Source organism: Pseudophryne corroboree, chromosome 1, assembly GCF_028390025.1.
Source record: "Pseudophryne corroboree isolate aPseCor3 chromosome 1, aPseCor3.hap2, whole genome shotgun sequence".
In the NCBI taxonomy this organism is placed as follows: domain Eukaryota; kingdom Metazoa; phylum Chordata; class Amphibia; order Anura; family Myobatrachidae; genus Pseudophryne; species Pseudophryne corroboree.
In genome coordinates this window covers 510,702,349-510,718,624 of record NC_086444.1, presented here as the reverse complement: position 1 = coordinate 510,718,624, position 16,276 = coordinate 510,702,349, and the positions used below count along the sequence as shown (strand labels likewise).

At 46.4% G+C, this 16,276-nt stretch overlaps 1 protein-coding gene across 3 annotated transcripts in view; it reads right to left on the bottom strand.

Moving 5' to 3' along the window:
* PTAR1 (protein prenyltransferase alpha subunit repeat containing 1) overlaps positions 1-16,276 on the bottom strand; it is a 90,687-nt gene that overhangs the window by 21,958 nt on the left and 52,453 nt on the right. For all 3 annotated transcript variants that reach the window (XM_063913903.1, XM_063913901.1, XM_063913900.1), the window contains exon 4: positions 2,032-2,136. In XM_063913903.1, the coding sequence (XP_063769973.1) occupies positions 2,032-2,136 (105 nt within the window). The remainder of the gene's footprint in view (positions 1-2,031; positions 2,137-16,276) is intronic.

Genomic DNA, 16,276 nt, shown 5'->3' with positions numbered 1-16,276 from the left:
GGCCCTTGAGGCCCAGGTTTGGGAACCCCTGCACTAAATGATGATATCACCAGGGATCACTCTTCATTGCACTAACCAGACTGCTGCATATGCACGGTCTGCTGAACATTGCTAGGGAAAGTTCCAGAGCAAATCTCTCCCGGTGACTTTTGCGAAATGTAGCCCATAGCAAACAGCTGCTAACACAATCTTTAGATGGCGTCAGCAACGGAGGTCAATCTCCAGAATGCTTTCCATTTCAGAGCATGGGAAGTCCGACAGCATCATATCCTCCATAGAAACCTTAAGGGACTGCATTCTTCTGACAGAAATGGAGGGACTGTAGCAGATATCAGATATCTGCTGCTGTCCCTTCATAGTACATTTGAGTGACACTTAATATTTGCAGGTATCCACCAAAAATTGGTGATTTTGGGCAATATGCCACAAATATTTAATAAATAGGCCCACTGGTAAGGTGTGGGGCTTGTATTGACATGTACGTGATCTGTAGCAGATACTACTATAAATCCTTATTTGCCCCAGCTTGGTAATTACTCAGCAATGTAACTAGGTGTTCTCAGATAAATTCCATTAACTTAGAATTGCACTTTGTGTATATGCACAATACCTATAATGTGCCTAATTATATACTTTTTCTTGCTTCATAGGACATATCTACTCCGAAAACTTAATTCATTACAGAGATATGGATTTAATTCCATCACAATGCTTCCTACTCTACGCCAGCATATGGCAATAACACTCGTCCAGAGTGCAGCAAACCTGGTACTTGACCTTCAGACATGTGAAAAAAGATAGGGAAAGCTACTCCAGCAAAAAGATGCGATTTAATACTCTACAGAAGTGAAAATAGAAGCAAGAATACACAAAGTGCTTTTAAGACCACATTCTCACCTGACAGGATGTCAATTGGACAGCTCTTTACTAAAGTGATAGTTGACTAATGGGGGCCCATACATCAACAGGCTAAATTCCTGTTCAGACAGAGGGGAGAGTGTGAGGAGTCCCTGGGGGTCAGTGCTGCTGCTGCATTGATCTTCTATATAACGGAGTGATTGTGGACCAGAGAGTAACTTTTCTTCGCTGTCTGTGAAGACCTCGCTTTCCTGCGAATAGACCGACAGGAAGAGATCCTCTTTGATACACCCGTTTACGTTTAACCCGGTGACCAGTTGTGGTGCAGATAATCAGCCGCTATAATATGATGTGCTAAAAATCAAATTTCCGGTACGCAGATTACCTATAGACACTTCGTTGTAAATAACCAAAATTGGTGTGAAGTTACTGCACTATTAGGCGCTTGTCCTCTCCTTGTTTCTCTAAATTCCTGTTCTGTCGATGCCGATCTTCTCATAAAAAACACAGAACAATTTACATCGATGATCGGCGATACGTCGGGGAATAGTCAAGAAACTACTTTTTATGTTCAGAATCGGCATACCATTGGATTTCCCTGATCCCCCAGCCCAAGAATCAGCAGACTGGGGAATTGCCTGATGTACGGGCCTCATTAGACATTAGAAACGGAGGTTAAAAACACAGCTGATACTAAATCAACAGTGTCCAGAAAAGGACAAGCCTATTTATTGTGTATAGTATGGGCGGTATCCTATTAGCCCCGATAAACTGGCATGAAGTGCGCCTTATCAGGGATTTTGTTTTACCTGCCTGAGGCAGGCAAAATCCAATCCCCGGAAACAGCCCCGTTTTCAAGCGAAAACAGTGCTATTTCTCACAAAAACACACAGGTTCCACCGAACTTGTCTGTTTTCGGGAAAAAAAGGCTTTTTTATTATGGGCAATGTAATAGGATAACCTGTTAAAAATAAATAAAAAAATAGGTGAAACATTGGGAAAAACTGCCCAAAAAAGGGGACATTTTTCACACCTGATGTTTTATCACGGCTAATAGGATACTGCCCTTTATCCATGTCTGCCTCACTGTAAAAGAATGTTAAATATGAAGGCTGAAAAGTTGGTAACAAATTAGAAAATTCATTCTGGCATCTAATAACTCTAAAATCAGACCTGTGAATCCATGTTTCAGGACTTTTAGGAAACTTTGTTAAAGCCAGCTTGCCTAGATGTAAATCTTTCACTGGGTTTAAGGCTCCAGACTGAATCAGCTCTTTCCTGTTGAGAGAAAAATAATACACATTACACTTGTGTTCATATGTAAAAGATTCTAAGATGTAAAAATCTGTTGTAAAAGAGCTATACAACAAACACCAAAAAGAATCTGAAAACTAAACTGCACATAGAATGAAAACTAAAAGTACTACATTTAAATAAAATAAAAAAAAAAACTTTCCACTTTTATATATATTCCCAAACAACAGAGGGTTACACACGAAATGATCGATAGATAGATAGACCCTTTTTCACCTTGAAAAGTCTCGGAGTGCCGCCTCCATCCGCTGCATGTATTGTGGGCTGTATGCCTCTGGGGAGGGCACCGTGAGCAAGTACCAGTGATTTTTATATATATATATATATATATATATATATATATATATATATATATATATATTATATTATATAATATATATATATATATATATATATATATATATATATATATATATATATAAAAAAATAAATAAATAAGAATTTACTCACCGGTAATTCTATTTCTCATAGTCCGTAGTGGATGCTGGGGACTCCGTAAGGACCATGGGGAATAGCGGGCTCTGCAGGAGACTGGGCACTCTAAAGAAAGATTTAGTACTATCTGGTGTGCACTGGCTCCTCCCTCTATGCCCCTCCTCCAGACCTCAGTTAAGGAAACTGTGCCCGGAAGAGCTGACATTACAAGGAAAGGATTTTGGAATCCCGGGTAAGACTCATACCAGCCACACCAATCACACCGTATAACTTGTGATAAACTTACCCAGTTAACAGTATGAACAACCAACAGAGCATCAACCAATGGATGCCAACATAACATAACCCTTTATTAAGCAATAACTATATACACGTATTGCAGAAAGTCTGTACTTGGGACGGGCGCCCAGCATCCACTACGGACTACGAGAAATAGAATTACCGGTGAGTAAATTCTTATTTTCTCTAACGTCCTAGTGGATGCTGGGAACTCCGTAAGGAGCATGGGGATTATACCAACGCTCCCAAACGGGCGGGAGAGTGCGGATGACTCTGCAGCACCGAATGGGCAAACACCAAGTCCTCCTCAGCCAGGGTATCAAACTTGTAGAACTTTGCAAATGTGTTTGAACCCGACCAAGTAGCAGCTCGGCAAAGCTGTAATGCCGAGACCCCTCGGGCAGCCGCCCAAGAAGAGCCCACCTTCCTTGTGGAATGGGCTTTTACTGATTTTGGATGCGGCAATCCAGCCGCAGAATGAGCCTGCTGAATCGTGTTACAGATCCAGCGAGCAATGGTTTGCTTTGTAGCAGGAGCACCCAGCTTGTTGGATGCATACAGGATAAACAGCGAGTCAGTCTTCCTGACTCCAGCTGTCCTGGCAACATAGATCTTCAAAGCCCTGACTACATCAAGCAACTTGGAATCCTCCAAGTCACGAGTAGCCGCAGGCACCACAATGGGTTGGTTCAGATGAAAAGATGACACCACCTTTGGCAGAAACTGCGGACGAGTTCGCAATTCTGCCCTGTCCATATGGAAAACCAGATAGGGGCTTTTACATGACAAAGCCGCCAATTCTGACACACGCCTAGCTGAGGCTAGGGCCAACAGCATGACCACTTTCCACGTGAGATACTTTAGCTCCACCGTCTTAAGTGGCTCAAACCAGTGGGATTTCAGGAAAGCCAAGACCACGTTAAGATCCCAAGGTGCCACTGGTGGCACAAAAGGAGGCTGAATATGCAGCACTCCCTTAACAAACGTCTGAACCTCAGGCAGTGAAGCCAGTTCTTTTTGAAAGAAAATGGATAGGGCCGAAATCTGGACCTTTATGGACCCTAATTTTAGGCCCATAGTCACACCTGACTGTAGGAAGTGCAGGAATCGACCAGCTGGAATTCCTCTGTAGGGGCCTTCCTGGCCTCACACCAAGCAACATATTTTCGCCATATACGGTGATAATGTTTTGCAGTCACGTCCTTCCTAGCCTTTATCAGCGTAGGAATAACTGCTTCCGGAATGCACTTTTCTGCTAGGATCCAGTGTTCAACCGCCATGCCGTCAAACGCAGCCGTGGTAAGTCTTGGAACAGACAGGGCCCTTGTTGTAACAGGTCCTGTCTGAGAGGCAGAGGCCATGGGTCCTCTGTGAGCAGTTCTTGCAATTCCGGGTACCAAGTCCTTCTTGGCCAATCCGGAACAATGAGTATTGTTCTCACTCCTCTTTTTCTTACAATTCTCAGCACCTTTGGTATGAGAGGAAGAGGAGGAAACACGTAGACCGACTGGAACACCCACGGTGTTACTAGTGCGTCCACAGCTATCGCCTGAGGGTCCCTTGACCTGGCGCAATATCTTGTTAGCTTTTTGTTGAGACGGGACGCCATCATGTCCACCTGTGGCAGTTCCCATCGATTTGTAATCTGCGTGAAGACTTCTTGATGAAGTCCCCACTCTCCCGGGTGGAGGTCGTGTCTGCTGAGGAAGTCTGCTTCCCAGTTGTGCACTCCCGGAATGAACACTGCTGACAGTGCTAGTACGTGATTCTCCGACCACCGAAGAATCCTGGTGGCTTCTGCCATTGCCGCCCTGGCGGTTTACATGGGCCACTGCCGTGATGTTGTCTGACTGAATCAGCACTGGTTGGTTTCGAAGCAGAGGCTCCGCTTGACTCAGGGCGTTGTATATGGCCCTTAGTTCCAAGATATGACTTGACCACAACCCTTGGAAGTTTCTTCCTTGAGTGACTGCCCCCCACCCTCGGAGGCTTGCATCCGTGGTCACCAGGACCCAGTCCTGTATGCCGAATCTGCGGCCCTCGAGGAGGTGAGAACCTTGTAGCCACCACAGAAGAGACACCCTGGCCCTGGGGGACAGGGTGATCAGCCGATGCATCTGAAGATGCGATCCGGACCACTTGTCCAGCAGATCCCACTGAAAGATCCTCGCATGGACCTGCTGAAGGGAATGGCTTCGTATGACGCCACCATCTTTCCCAGGACTCGCGTGCAGCGATGCACCGACACCTGTTTTGGCTTTAGGAGGTCTCTGACCAGAGTCACGAGCTCCTGAGCCTTCTCCTCCGGGAGAAACACTTTCTTCTGGTCTGTGTCCAGAATCATGCCCAGGAAGGGCAGACGCGTCGCAGGAATCAGCTGCGACTTTGGAATGTTCAGAATCCAGCCGTGCTGACGCAACACTTCCTGAGAGTGTGCTACGCTGATCAGCAACTGCTCCCTGGACCTCGCCTTTATGAGGAGATCGTCCAAGTATGGGATAACTGTAATCCCTTGCTTCCGAAGGAGCACCATCATTTCCGCCATCACTTTGGTAAAAACTCTCGGTGCCGTGGACAGGCCAAACGGCAACGTCTGGAATTGGTAATGACAGTCCCGTACCACAAACCTGAGGTACTCCTGATGAGGCGGATAAATGGGGACATGCAAGTAAGCATCCTTGATGTCCAGAAACACAATAAAATCCCCTTCCTCCAGGCGTGCAATGACCGCTCTGAGCGATTCCATTTTGAACTTGAATTTCTTCAGATAAATGTTCAGGGATTTTAAATTTAAAATGGGTCTGACCGAACCGTCCGGTTTCGGTACCACAAACATAGTGGAATAGTAGCCCCATCCCCGTTGAAGGGGGGGGACCTCTACCACCACCTGCTGGAGAAAAAGTTTGTGAATTGCCTCCAACACTATCTCCCTTTCCATGGGGGAAGTTGGTAAGGCCGATTTTAGGTAACGGTGAGGGGGCATCACCTCGAATTCCAGCTTGTATCCCTGAGACACAATTTGTATAGCCCAAGGATCCACCTGTGAGCGAACCCACTGGTGGCTGAAAAGTCGGAGACGCGCCCCCACGGCTCCTGGCTCCGCCTGTGGAGCCCCAGCGTCATGCGATGGATTTAGTGGAAGCTGGGGAAGACTTTTGTTCCTGGGAACTAACTGCATGGTGCAGCTTTTTTCCTCTACCCCTGCCTCTGGCAAGAAAGGACGCACCTCTGACCTTCTTGCTCCTCTGAGAACGAAAGGACTGCATTTGGTAATACGGTGCTATCTTAGGTTGTGGAGGGACATAAGGCAAGAAATTTGACTTCCCAGCCGTAGCTGTGGAAACTAGGTCCGAGAGACCGTCCCCAAACAATTCCTCACCCTTATAAGGTAAAACCTCCATGTGTTTTTTAGAGTCGGTATCCCCTGTCCATTGCCGAGTCCATAAGACCCTTCTGGCAGAAATGGACATTGCGTTAACTCTAGAGCCCAGCAGGCAAATGTCCCTCTGGGCATCCCGCATATATAGGACCGCGTCCATGATATGTGCCAGGGTCAGTAGAACAGTGTCCCTGTCCAGGGTATCTAACTCCTCAGACAGAGAATCCGTCCATGCAGCTACCGCACTACACATCCAGGCCGAAGCAATTGCTGGCCTCAGCAGTGTGCCAGAATGTGTATAAACAGACTTCAGGATAGCTTCCAGCTTTCTATCCGCAGGATCCTTTAGGGCGGCCGTATCCGGAGAGGGCAGGGCCACCTTCTTAGACAAGCGTGTCAACGCCTTGTCTACCCTAGGGGAGGATTCCCAGCGTAACCTGTCCGTTGGCGGGAAAGGATACGCCATAAGTAATCTCTTGGAAACTATCACCTTCCTGTCAGGGGAATCCCACGCTTTTTCACATAATTCATTAATTCATGTGAAGGGGGAAAAGTCACTTCATGCTTTTTCTCCCCATACATATAAATCCTCTTGTCAGGGACAGGATTTTCCTCAGAAATGTGTAATACATCCTTCATTGCTACAATCATGTAACGGATGGCTTTAGTCATTTTAGGCTGCAACTTTGCCTCATCGTCATCGACACTGGAGTCAGATTCCGTGTCGACATCTGTGTCAACTATCTGGGATAGTGTGCGCTTTTGAGACCCTGACGGCCTCTGCGCTGTAGGATCAGGCATGGGTTAAGACCCTGACTGTCCCCCGGTTACAGTTTTATCTAATCTGTTATGCAAGGAGTTTACATTATCATTTAACACCTTCCACATATCCATCCAATCAGGTGTCGGCACCGTCGGCGGCGACACCACACTCAGCTGCACTTGTTCTGCCTCCACGTATCCTTCCTCATCAAACATGTCGACACAGGCGCACCGACACACAGCACACACACAGGGAATGCTCTGAGGACAGTACCCCACAAAGGCTTTTGGGGAGACAGAGAGAGAGTATGCCAGCAGACACCCCAGCGCTATATAACCCAGGGATTACACAGTACCTTAGTGTTTACCCTGTAGCTGCTGTTAATATATATACTGCGCCTAAATTTATGTGCCCCCCCCTCTCTTTTTTACCCTTTAATGCACCTGTATACTGCAGGGGAGAGCCTGGGGAGCGTCCTTCCAGCAGAGCTGTGAAGAGAAAATGGCGCTGGTGTGCTGAGGAAGAAGGCCCCGCCCCCTCAGCGGCGGGCTTCTGTCCCGCTTTAATGTGTAAAAAATGGCGGGGGCTCGGCCATATATACAGTCCCAGACTGTATATATGCCTCTTTTTGCACCCTACAGTGACCGGAGTGTGCAGTGTACTGTGGGAGCAATGGCGCACAGCTGCAGTGCTGCGCGCTACCTTAAGTGAAGACAGGAGTCTTCAGCCGCCGATTTCGTTGTCTTCATGCTTCTGCTGCTTCTGTTCTTCTGGCTTCTCGAGGGGGACAGCGGCGCGGCTCCGGGAACGGACGATCAAGGTTAGGTACCTGTATTCGATCCCTCTGGAGCTAATGGTGTCCAGTAGCCTAAGAAGCGCTACCTAGCTGCCGTGAGTAGGTTTGCTTCTCTCCCCTCAGTCCCTCGTAGAAGAGAGTCTGGTGCTAGCAGAAGCTCTCTGAAAATAAAAAACCTAACAAAATACTTTCTTTTCTAGCAAGCTCAGGAGAGCCCACTAGGAGCACCCAGCTCGGCCGGGCACAGATTCTAACTGAGGTCTGGAGGAGGGGCATAGAGGGAGGAGCCAGTGCACACCAGATAGTACTAAATCTTTCTTTAGAGTGCCCAGTCTCCTGCGGAGCCCGCTATTCCCCATGGTCCTTACGGAGTCCCCAGCATCCACTAGGACGTTAGAGATATATATATATATATATATATATATATGTCAAAAAAAGAGGCGGCACTCACTCTTTGCAATCATCCAAAGGTGACTTTAGTGCATAAAAGTGCTACATCAGATGTAGCACTTTTATGCACTAAAGTCACCTTTGGATGATTGCAAAGAGTGAGTGCCGCCTCTTTTTTTGACTTCTGGATATTGGGGCAACAGACTACGAGTGACTCTGAATGACCCCCATTGTCAGAATCAACACTACTTTGTAGTGAAGATGTGCAAAGGCCCTCATTCCGAGTTGATCGTTCGCTAGCTACTTTTAGCAGCCGTGCAAACGCATAGTCGCCGCCCACGGGGGAGTGTATTTTCGCTTTGCAAGTGTGCGATCGCATGTGCAGCCAAGCGGTACATTTTGTGTAAAACAAGACCAGCCCTGTAGTTACTTATCCTGTGTGATGATTCTAGCGTCGGAGCTCCCGGAATTGACGTCAGATACCCGCTTTGCAAACGCCTGGTCACGCCTGCATTTTCCCTACCACTCCCAGAAAACTGTCAGTTGACACCCATACACGCCCTCTTCCTGCCAATCTCCTTTGCGATCGGCTGTGCAAATGGATTTGTCGCTTGAAGCATTGCACAGCAACAATGCTCTTTGTATCCGTATTATGCGCGCGCGCGCATTGCGGTGCATACGCATGCACATTTTTTTTTAAATGAGCGCTACTCAGCGAACAACGGCAGCTAGCGATCAACTCGGAATGAGGGCCAAAATCTCTACACTATTATTCCACGCGATATGGGCTTGGCGGCTACTAACAGATTCTTGAGTAGTAGCCCGGTATATACTGGCTCTCAGTTAGATTTTTGTATGGATTTGCTGCAGATGACATTAACAAAAAAATTATTTTTATACGATGGTAAATTCTACCTACAGTGTAGGGGTTGTGCAATGGGGTCCAGTGTGGCCCCGTCATACTCTAACATGTACATGTTTGAAGTAGAACAGGTGGTGTTCTTTAGTGATCCCGAGATAACTGACAAAATGACGTTCTGTTATCGGTGTATTGATGACCTGCTGATATTCTGGCAAGGTACCAAAGAATCGTTTACAGCAGTGATCAATAACCATAATAGTAAAGAGCATCCAGTTAAATTCACTTACACCATTAGTGATAATACCATCAATTTCCTAGATGTTCATATTAGTTTAGTAAATGGGCTTATTACTACTTCACTACATTCAAAGCCTACAGATAGGAATAACCTCCTACACTATCAAAGTTGTCACCCTGAGCCATTGAAACGGGGGCTCCCATATTCACAGCTTTTCCGAATTAGGCGTGTAACGTTTGATCCTGTATTGGCTGAGGCACAACTGGATGCTATGTTATCTAAATTTGGTGAGAGGGGGTAACATGCTGAAGTCCTACAAGCAGCTAAACAAAAAGCTCTAGCCATAGATCGCCAGCAATTGTTGCCTCCTACTAGGAGTAAAGAAGCAGGAAATATTATGCCTTGGGTGAATCAATATAACCCATTGAGCAGGGGTACTCAGCAAACAGCACACAAGCTGTGGCCTATAGTGCAGTCCGATGTGGATTTAAATCTCAGTGAGACTAGACTTATGTGCTGCTATACCAGAAATCAAAATCTAAGAGAGAGACTAGTTAAAGCTGATGTCACCAGTACTAGAGATGCCACTACTTTTCTGAGTAATAGGAAAGGATGCATAAAATGCACTTGTACCACCTGTCAATACCTTATTGCAGGTGACCAGTTTCAACATCCACTAACAGGGAGATCTTTCTTTATCAGACATAGATTAACATGTACTTCAAGATGTGTTGCCTACCAACTGATATGCCCTGTGGGATGTCATACGTAGGCAAAACTGAACGTATGTTCAAGGAGCGTATGGCAGCTCACAGGTCAACTATCAAGGCAGCTATTAACACCGGACATAGCGACCAGCCGGTCGCTAGGCACTTTATAGTAGCCAGACACCCGTTGGTTTAATTGAAATACCGCATGATGGATTATGTGTCCCCGTCTATACGGGGTGGTAATAGAGGCCTCAAGATATTGCAACTAGAGACACGTTGGATATACCAACTCGGTACCCTTTCCCCTAGAGGTTTAAATTAACATCTGGGTTTAAGCGGTTACCTATAGAGTGGTCAATGTAGGTGGCCTCTTAATTTACTAAGCACCAGTGGGTTAGCCCTTTAACCTGTAGGTTTAGTAGTAAACATAGGTTTCAACATATGGTTTTATTGTACCTGGCAGACGCTATAATAATTTATAATGTGTGATCCGCTTGGCATTAATAAATAGGCAAATATGTATGACGATTGCTTATTTGACTATGTGAGTCCTTTACCTGCTATGCTATATTTTGCTATGTTTGTACCATTTGTATTTGTGTAGCTATGGTGACGGGGAGCACAGTGATGACTCATCAGTGGATGACGTCACTTCAGCCGTGCCGACCTTCCGGGAGCCTGTCCCGCCAACGGAACAGAGTCAGTCACGGGTGTGTGCTCTCATATAAGTAAGTGTGTTTGTTGTATCTTGTGATACCTGACGAAAGTGCCACGACATTAAACGGCACTGAAACGTTGCCTTTGCTATATGTGCTCTGATATTGGTTTACTCAGACGCCTGGAGTGCTGCTTCACACGCACATTATATACATATACATATATATACATATACATATATATACATATACATATATATATATATATATATATATACACATATATATACATATATATATATATATACATATATATATATATACATACATATATATACACATACATATATATACATATACATATATACATATACATATATATACACATATATATATATATATATATATATATACATATATATATATATATATATATATATATACATATATATATATATATATATATATATATATATATATACATATATACATATATATATATATATACATATATACACACATATATATATATATATATATATATGAAAAAAAGAAATGGAGGGCGCAATGGTGAGTATAGAATTACAAGTTTTTACTGGCATCAGGACGAGGTTCAAGGATCCATTGTCTGAAGTGTCAGCGCGTGTGGTCCGTTATTCAAGTCCGTGCGGCTAGAAGGATTTAGCGGCTGCTGTTATCCTGTGAGCGACGGGGTTCGTTGGTGCGGTTTTCCGGAGGCTCCACTGATGATCTACATCGCGCTGGTTAACTTTTATTTTAAATGTACGTGAGTGATACTGATGCCAGTAAAAACTTGTAATTCTATACTCACCATTGCGCCCTCCATTATTTCTTTTTTTCACATGTGCTGAGGAGTACGGGTTTACTCCTAGAGGAGGACTGCTGCAAAAGTACATTTGGACTGATATATATTTCAAAGACTCTGTGTGAGATTGCGCGACATCTTTTCTATACATATATATATATATATATATATATATATATATATATATATACATACATATACACATATATATACACACACACACACACACATATATATACACATACATACAAGTAGAAGTGCGGCACTCCAGGCGACTTGAATAAAGAAGCTTCAGGCAGTAAGATGAAAGCAACGTTTCAATGTTTAACACATTGTCTTCAGGCTTAACAAACATACATAGAACAACACTCACCTAAATAGTGATTACCACTGTGACTGGCGCCATCGATCCGGAAACGGGGTTGCAGCCCGCCCAGGGACGCTGACGCAGACGTCATCATAGTGCTCCCATCACCAAGACAACGTATCAACAAGCATAGGCTACATAGAAAAAAATAAGAATTTACTCACCGGTAATTCTATTTCTCGTAGTCCGTAGTGGATGCTGGGAACTCCGTAAGGACCATGGGGAATAGACGGGCTCCGCAGGAGACTTGGCACTCTAAAAGAAAGATTAGGTACTATCTGGTGTGCACTGGCTCCTCCCTCTATGCCCCTCCTCCAGACCTCAGTTAAGGAAACTGTGCCCGGAAGAGCTGACACAACAAGGAAAGGATTTGGAATCCAGGGTAAGACTCATACCAGCCACACCAATCACACCGTACAACTTGTGATAACCATACCCAGTAAACAGTATGAACAACAACCCTTTAGTTAAGCAATAACTATATACAAGTATTGTAGAGAGTCCGCACTTGGGACGGGCTCCCAGCATCCACTACGGACTACGAGAAATAGAATTACCGGTGAGTAAATTCTTATTTTCTCTGACGTCCTAGTGGATGCTGGGAACTCCGTAAGGACCATGGGGATTATACCAAAGCTCCCAAACGGGCGGGAGAGTGCGGATGACTCTACAGCACCGAATGAGCAAAGGCAAGGTCCTCCTCAGCCAGGGTATCAAACTTGTAGAATTAACAAATGTGCTTGAACCCGACCAAGTAGCAGCTCGGCAAAGCTGTAAAGCCGAGACCCCTCGGGCAGCCGCCCAAGAAGAGCCCACCTTCCTTGTGGAATGGGCTTTTACTGATTTAGGATGCGGCAATCCTGCCGCAGAATGAGCTTGCTGAATCGTGTTACAGATCCAGCGCGCAATAGTTTGCTTTGAAGCAGGAGCACCCAGCTTGTTGGATGCATACAGGATAAACAGTGAGTCAGTTTTCCTGACTCCAGCCGTCCTGGCTACATAGATTTTCAAAGCCCTGACTACATCTAGTAACTTGGAGTCCTCCAAGTCCCGAGTAGCCGCAGGCACCACAATAGGTTGGTTCAAATGAAACGCTGATACCACCTTAGGGAGAAATTGGGGACGAGTCCTCAATTCTGCCCTGTCCATATGGAAGATCAGATAAGGGCTTTTACATGACAAAGCCGCCAATTCTGACACACGCCTAGCCGAAGCTAAGGCCAATAGCATGACCACTTTCCACGTGAGATATTTTAGCTCCACGGTCTTAAGTGGCTCAAACCAGTGGGATTTCAGGAAATCCAACACAACGTTAAGATCCCAAGGTGCCACTGGAGGCACAAAAGGGGTCTGAATATGCAGCACTCCCTTAACAAACGTCTGAACTTCAAGCAGTAAAGCCAGTTCTTTTTGAAAGAAAATAGATAGGGCCGAAATCTGGACCTTTATGGATCCTAATTTTAGGCCCATAGTCACTCCTGACTGTAGGAATTGCAGGAATCGACCCAGCTGGAATTCCTCTGTAGGGGCCTTCCTGAACTCACACCAAGCAACATATTTTCGCCATATACGGTGATAATGTTGTGCTGTCACGTCTTTCCTAGCCTTTATCAGCGTAGGAATCACTTCATCTGGAATGCCCTTTTCCGTTAGGATCCGGCGTTCAACCGCCATGCCGTCAAACGCAGCCGCGGTAAGTCTTGGAACAGACAGGGCCCCTGCTGTAACAGGTCCTGTCTGAGAGGCAGAGGCCATGGGTCCTCCGAGATCATTTCTTGTAGTTCTGGGTACCAAGTTCTTCTTGGCCAATCCGGAACGATGAGTATAGTTCTTACTCCTCTCTTTCTTACCATCCTTAGTACCTTGGGTATGAGAGGAAGAGGAGGGAACACATAAACCGACTGGTACACCCACGGTGTCACTAGTGCGTCCACAGCTATTGCCTGAGGGTCCCTTGACCTGGCGCAATATTTTTTTAGCTTTTTGTTGAGGCGGGACGCCATCATGTCCACCTGTGGCCGTTCCCAACGGTTTACAATCTGCGTGAAGACTTCTGGATGAAGTCCCCACTCTCCCGGGTGGAGGTCGTGCCTGCTGAGGAAGTCTGCTTCCCACTTGTCCACTCCCGGAATGAACACTGCTGACAGTGCTTGCACGTGATTCTCCGCCCAACGAAGAATCCTGGTGGCTTCCGCCATCGCCACTTTGCTTCTTGTGCCGCCCTGGCGGTTTACATGAGCCACTGCGGTGATGTTGTCTGACTGAATCAGCACCGGTTGGTTGCGAAGCAGAGGCTCCGCTTGACTCAGGGCGTTGTATATGGCCCTTAGTTCCAGGATATTTATGTGCAGACAAGCCTCCTAACTTGACCACAACCCTTGGAAGTTTCTTCCCTGAGTGACTGCCCCCCATCCTCGGAGGCTCGCATCCGTGGTCACCAGGACCCAGTCCTGTATGCCGAATCTGCGGCCCTCGAGAAGATGAGCACTCTGCAGCCACCACAGCAGAGACACCCTGGCCCTTGGGGACAGGGTGATCAACCGATGCATCTGAAGATGCGATCCGGACCATTTGTCTAACAGATCCCACTGAAAGATCCTTGCATGGAACCTGCCGAAGGGAATTGCCTCGTAAGAAGCCACCATCTTTCCCAGGACTCGCGTGCAGTGATGCACCGACACCTGTTTTGGTTTCAGGAGGTCCCTGACCAGAGATGACAATTCCTGGGCCTTCTCCACCGGGAGAAACACCTTCTTCTGTTCTGTGTCCAGAATCATGCCCAGGAAGAGCAGACGCGTCGCAGGAATCAGCTGCGACTTTGGGATATTCAGAATCCAGCTGTGCTGTTGCAACACTTCCCGAGAGAGTGCTACGCTGACTAACAACTGCTCTCTGGACCTCGCCTTTATAAGGAGATCGTCCAAGTACGGGATAATTATAACTCCCTTCTTCCGAAGGAGTATCATCATTTCGGCTATTACCTTGGTAAATACTCTCGGTGCCGTGGACAGACCAAACGGCAACGTCTGGAATTGGTAATGACAATCCTGTACCACAAACCTGAGGTACTCCTGGTGAGGTGGGTAAATGGGGACATGCAAGTAAGCATCCTTGATGTCCAGCGACACCATAAAATCCCCCTCTTCCAGGCTTGCAATAACCGCCCTGAGCGATTCCCATTTTGAACTTGAACTTCCTTATATAAGTGTTCAAGGATTTTAAATTCAGAATGGGTCTCACCGAACCGTCTGGTTTCGGTACCACAAACATTGTGGAATAGTAACCCCGTCCCTGTTGAAGGAGGGGAACCTTGATTATCACCTGCTGGAGGTACAGCTTGTGAATTGCCGCCAGTACTACCTCCCTTTCCCTGGGAGCAGCTGGCAAGGCTGACTTGAGGTAACGGCGAGGGGGAGTCGCCTCGAACTCCAGCTTGTATCCCTGAGATACAATTTGTACAGCCCAGAGATCCACTTGTGAGCGAACCCACTGGTTGCTGAAGTTACGGAGACGCGCCCCCACCGCACCCGGCTCCGCCTGTGGAGCCCCAGCGTCATGCGGTGGACTTAGAGGAAGCGGGGGAGGATTTTTGTTCCTGGGAACTGGCTGCCTGGTGCAGCTTCTTTCCTCTACCCCTGCCTCTGGGCAGAAAGGATGCGCCTCTGATCCGCTTGCCTTTCTGAGGCCGAAAGGACTGTACATGATAATACGGTGCTTTCTTAGGCTGTGAGGGAACCTGAGGTAAAAAAGTTGACTTCCCGGCTGTTGCCGTGGATACGAGGTCCGAGAGACCGTCCCCAAACAATTCCTCACCCTTATAAGGCAAAACCTCCATGTGTCTTTTAGAATCAGCATCACCTGTCCACTGCCGAGTCCATAATACTCTCCTAGCAGAAATGGACATTGCATTAATTCTAGATGCCAGCAGGCAAATGTCCCTCTGTGCATCCCGCATATATAAGACGACGTCTTTTATATGTTCTATGGTTAGCAAAATAGTATCCCTGTCGAGGGAATCAATGTTGTCTGACAGGGTATCAGACCATGCGGCTGCAGCACTACACATCCATGCTGAAGCAATAGCAGGTCTCAGTATAGTACCTGAGTGTGTATACACAGACTTCAGGATAGCTTCCTGCTTTCTAGCCGCAGGCTCCTTTAGGGCGGCCATATCCTGAGACGGCAGTGCCACCTTTTTTGATAAGCGTGTGAGCGCCTTGTCCACCCTAGGGGATGTTTCCCAACGTAACCTGTCCGTTGGCGGGAAAGGGTACGCCATCAGTAACCTCTTAGAAATCACTAGTTTCTTATCGGGGGAACTCCACGCTTACTCAAACAATTCATTTAATTCATCAGATGGGGGAAAAGTCACTGGCTGCTTTTTCTCCCCAAACATAATACCC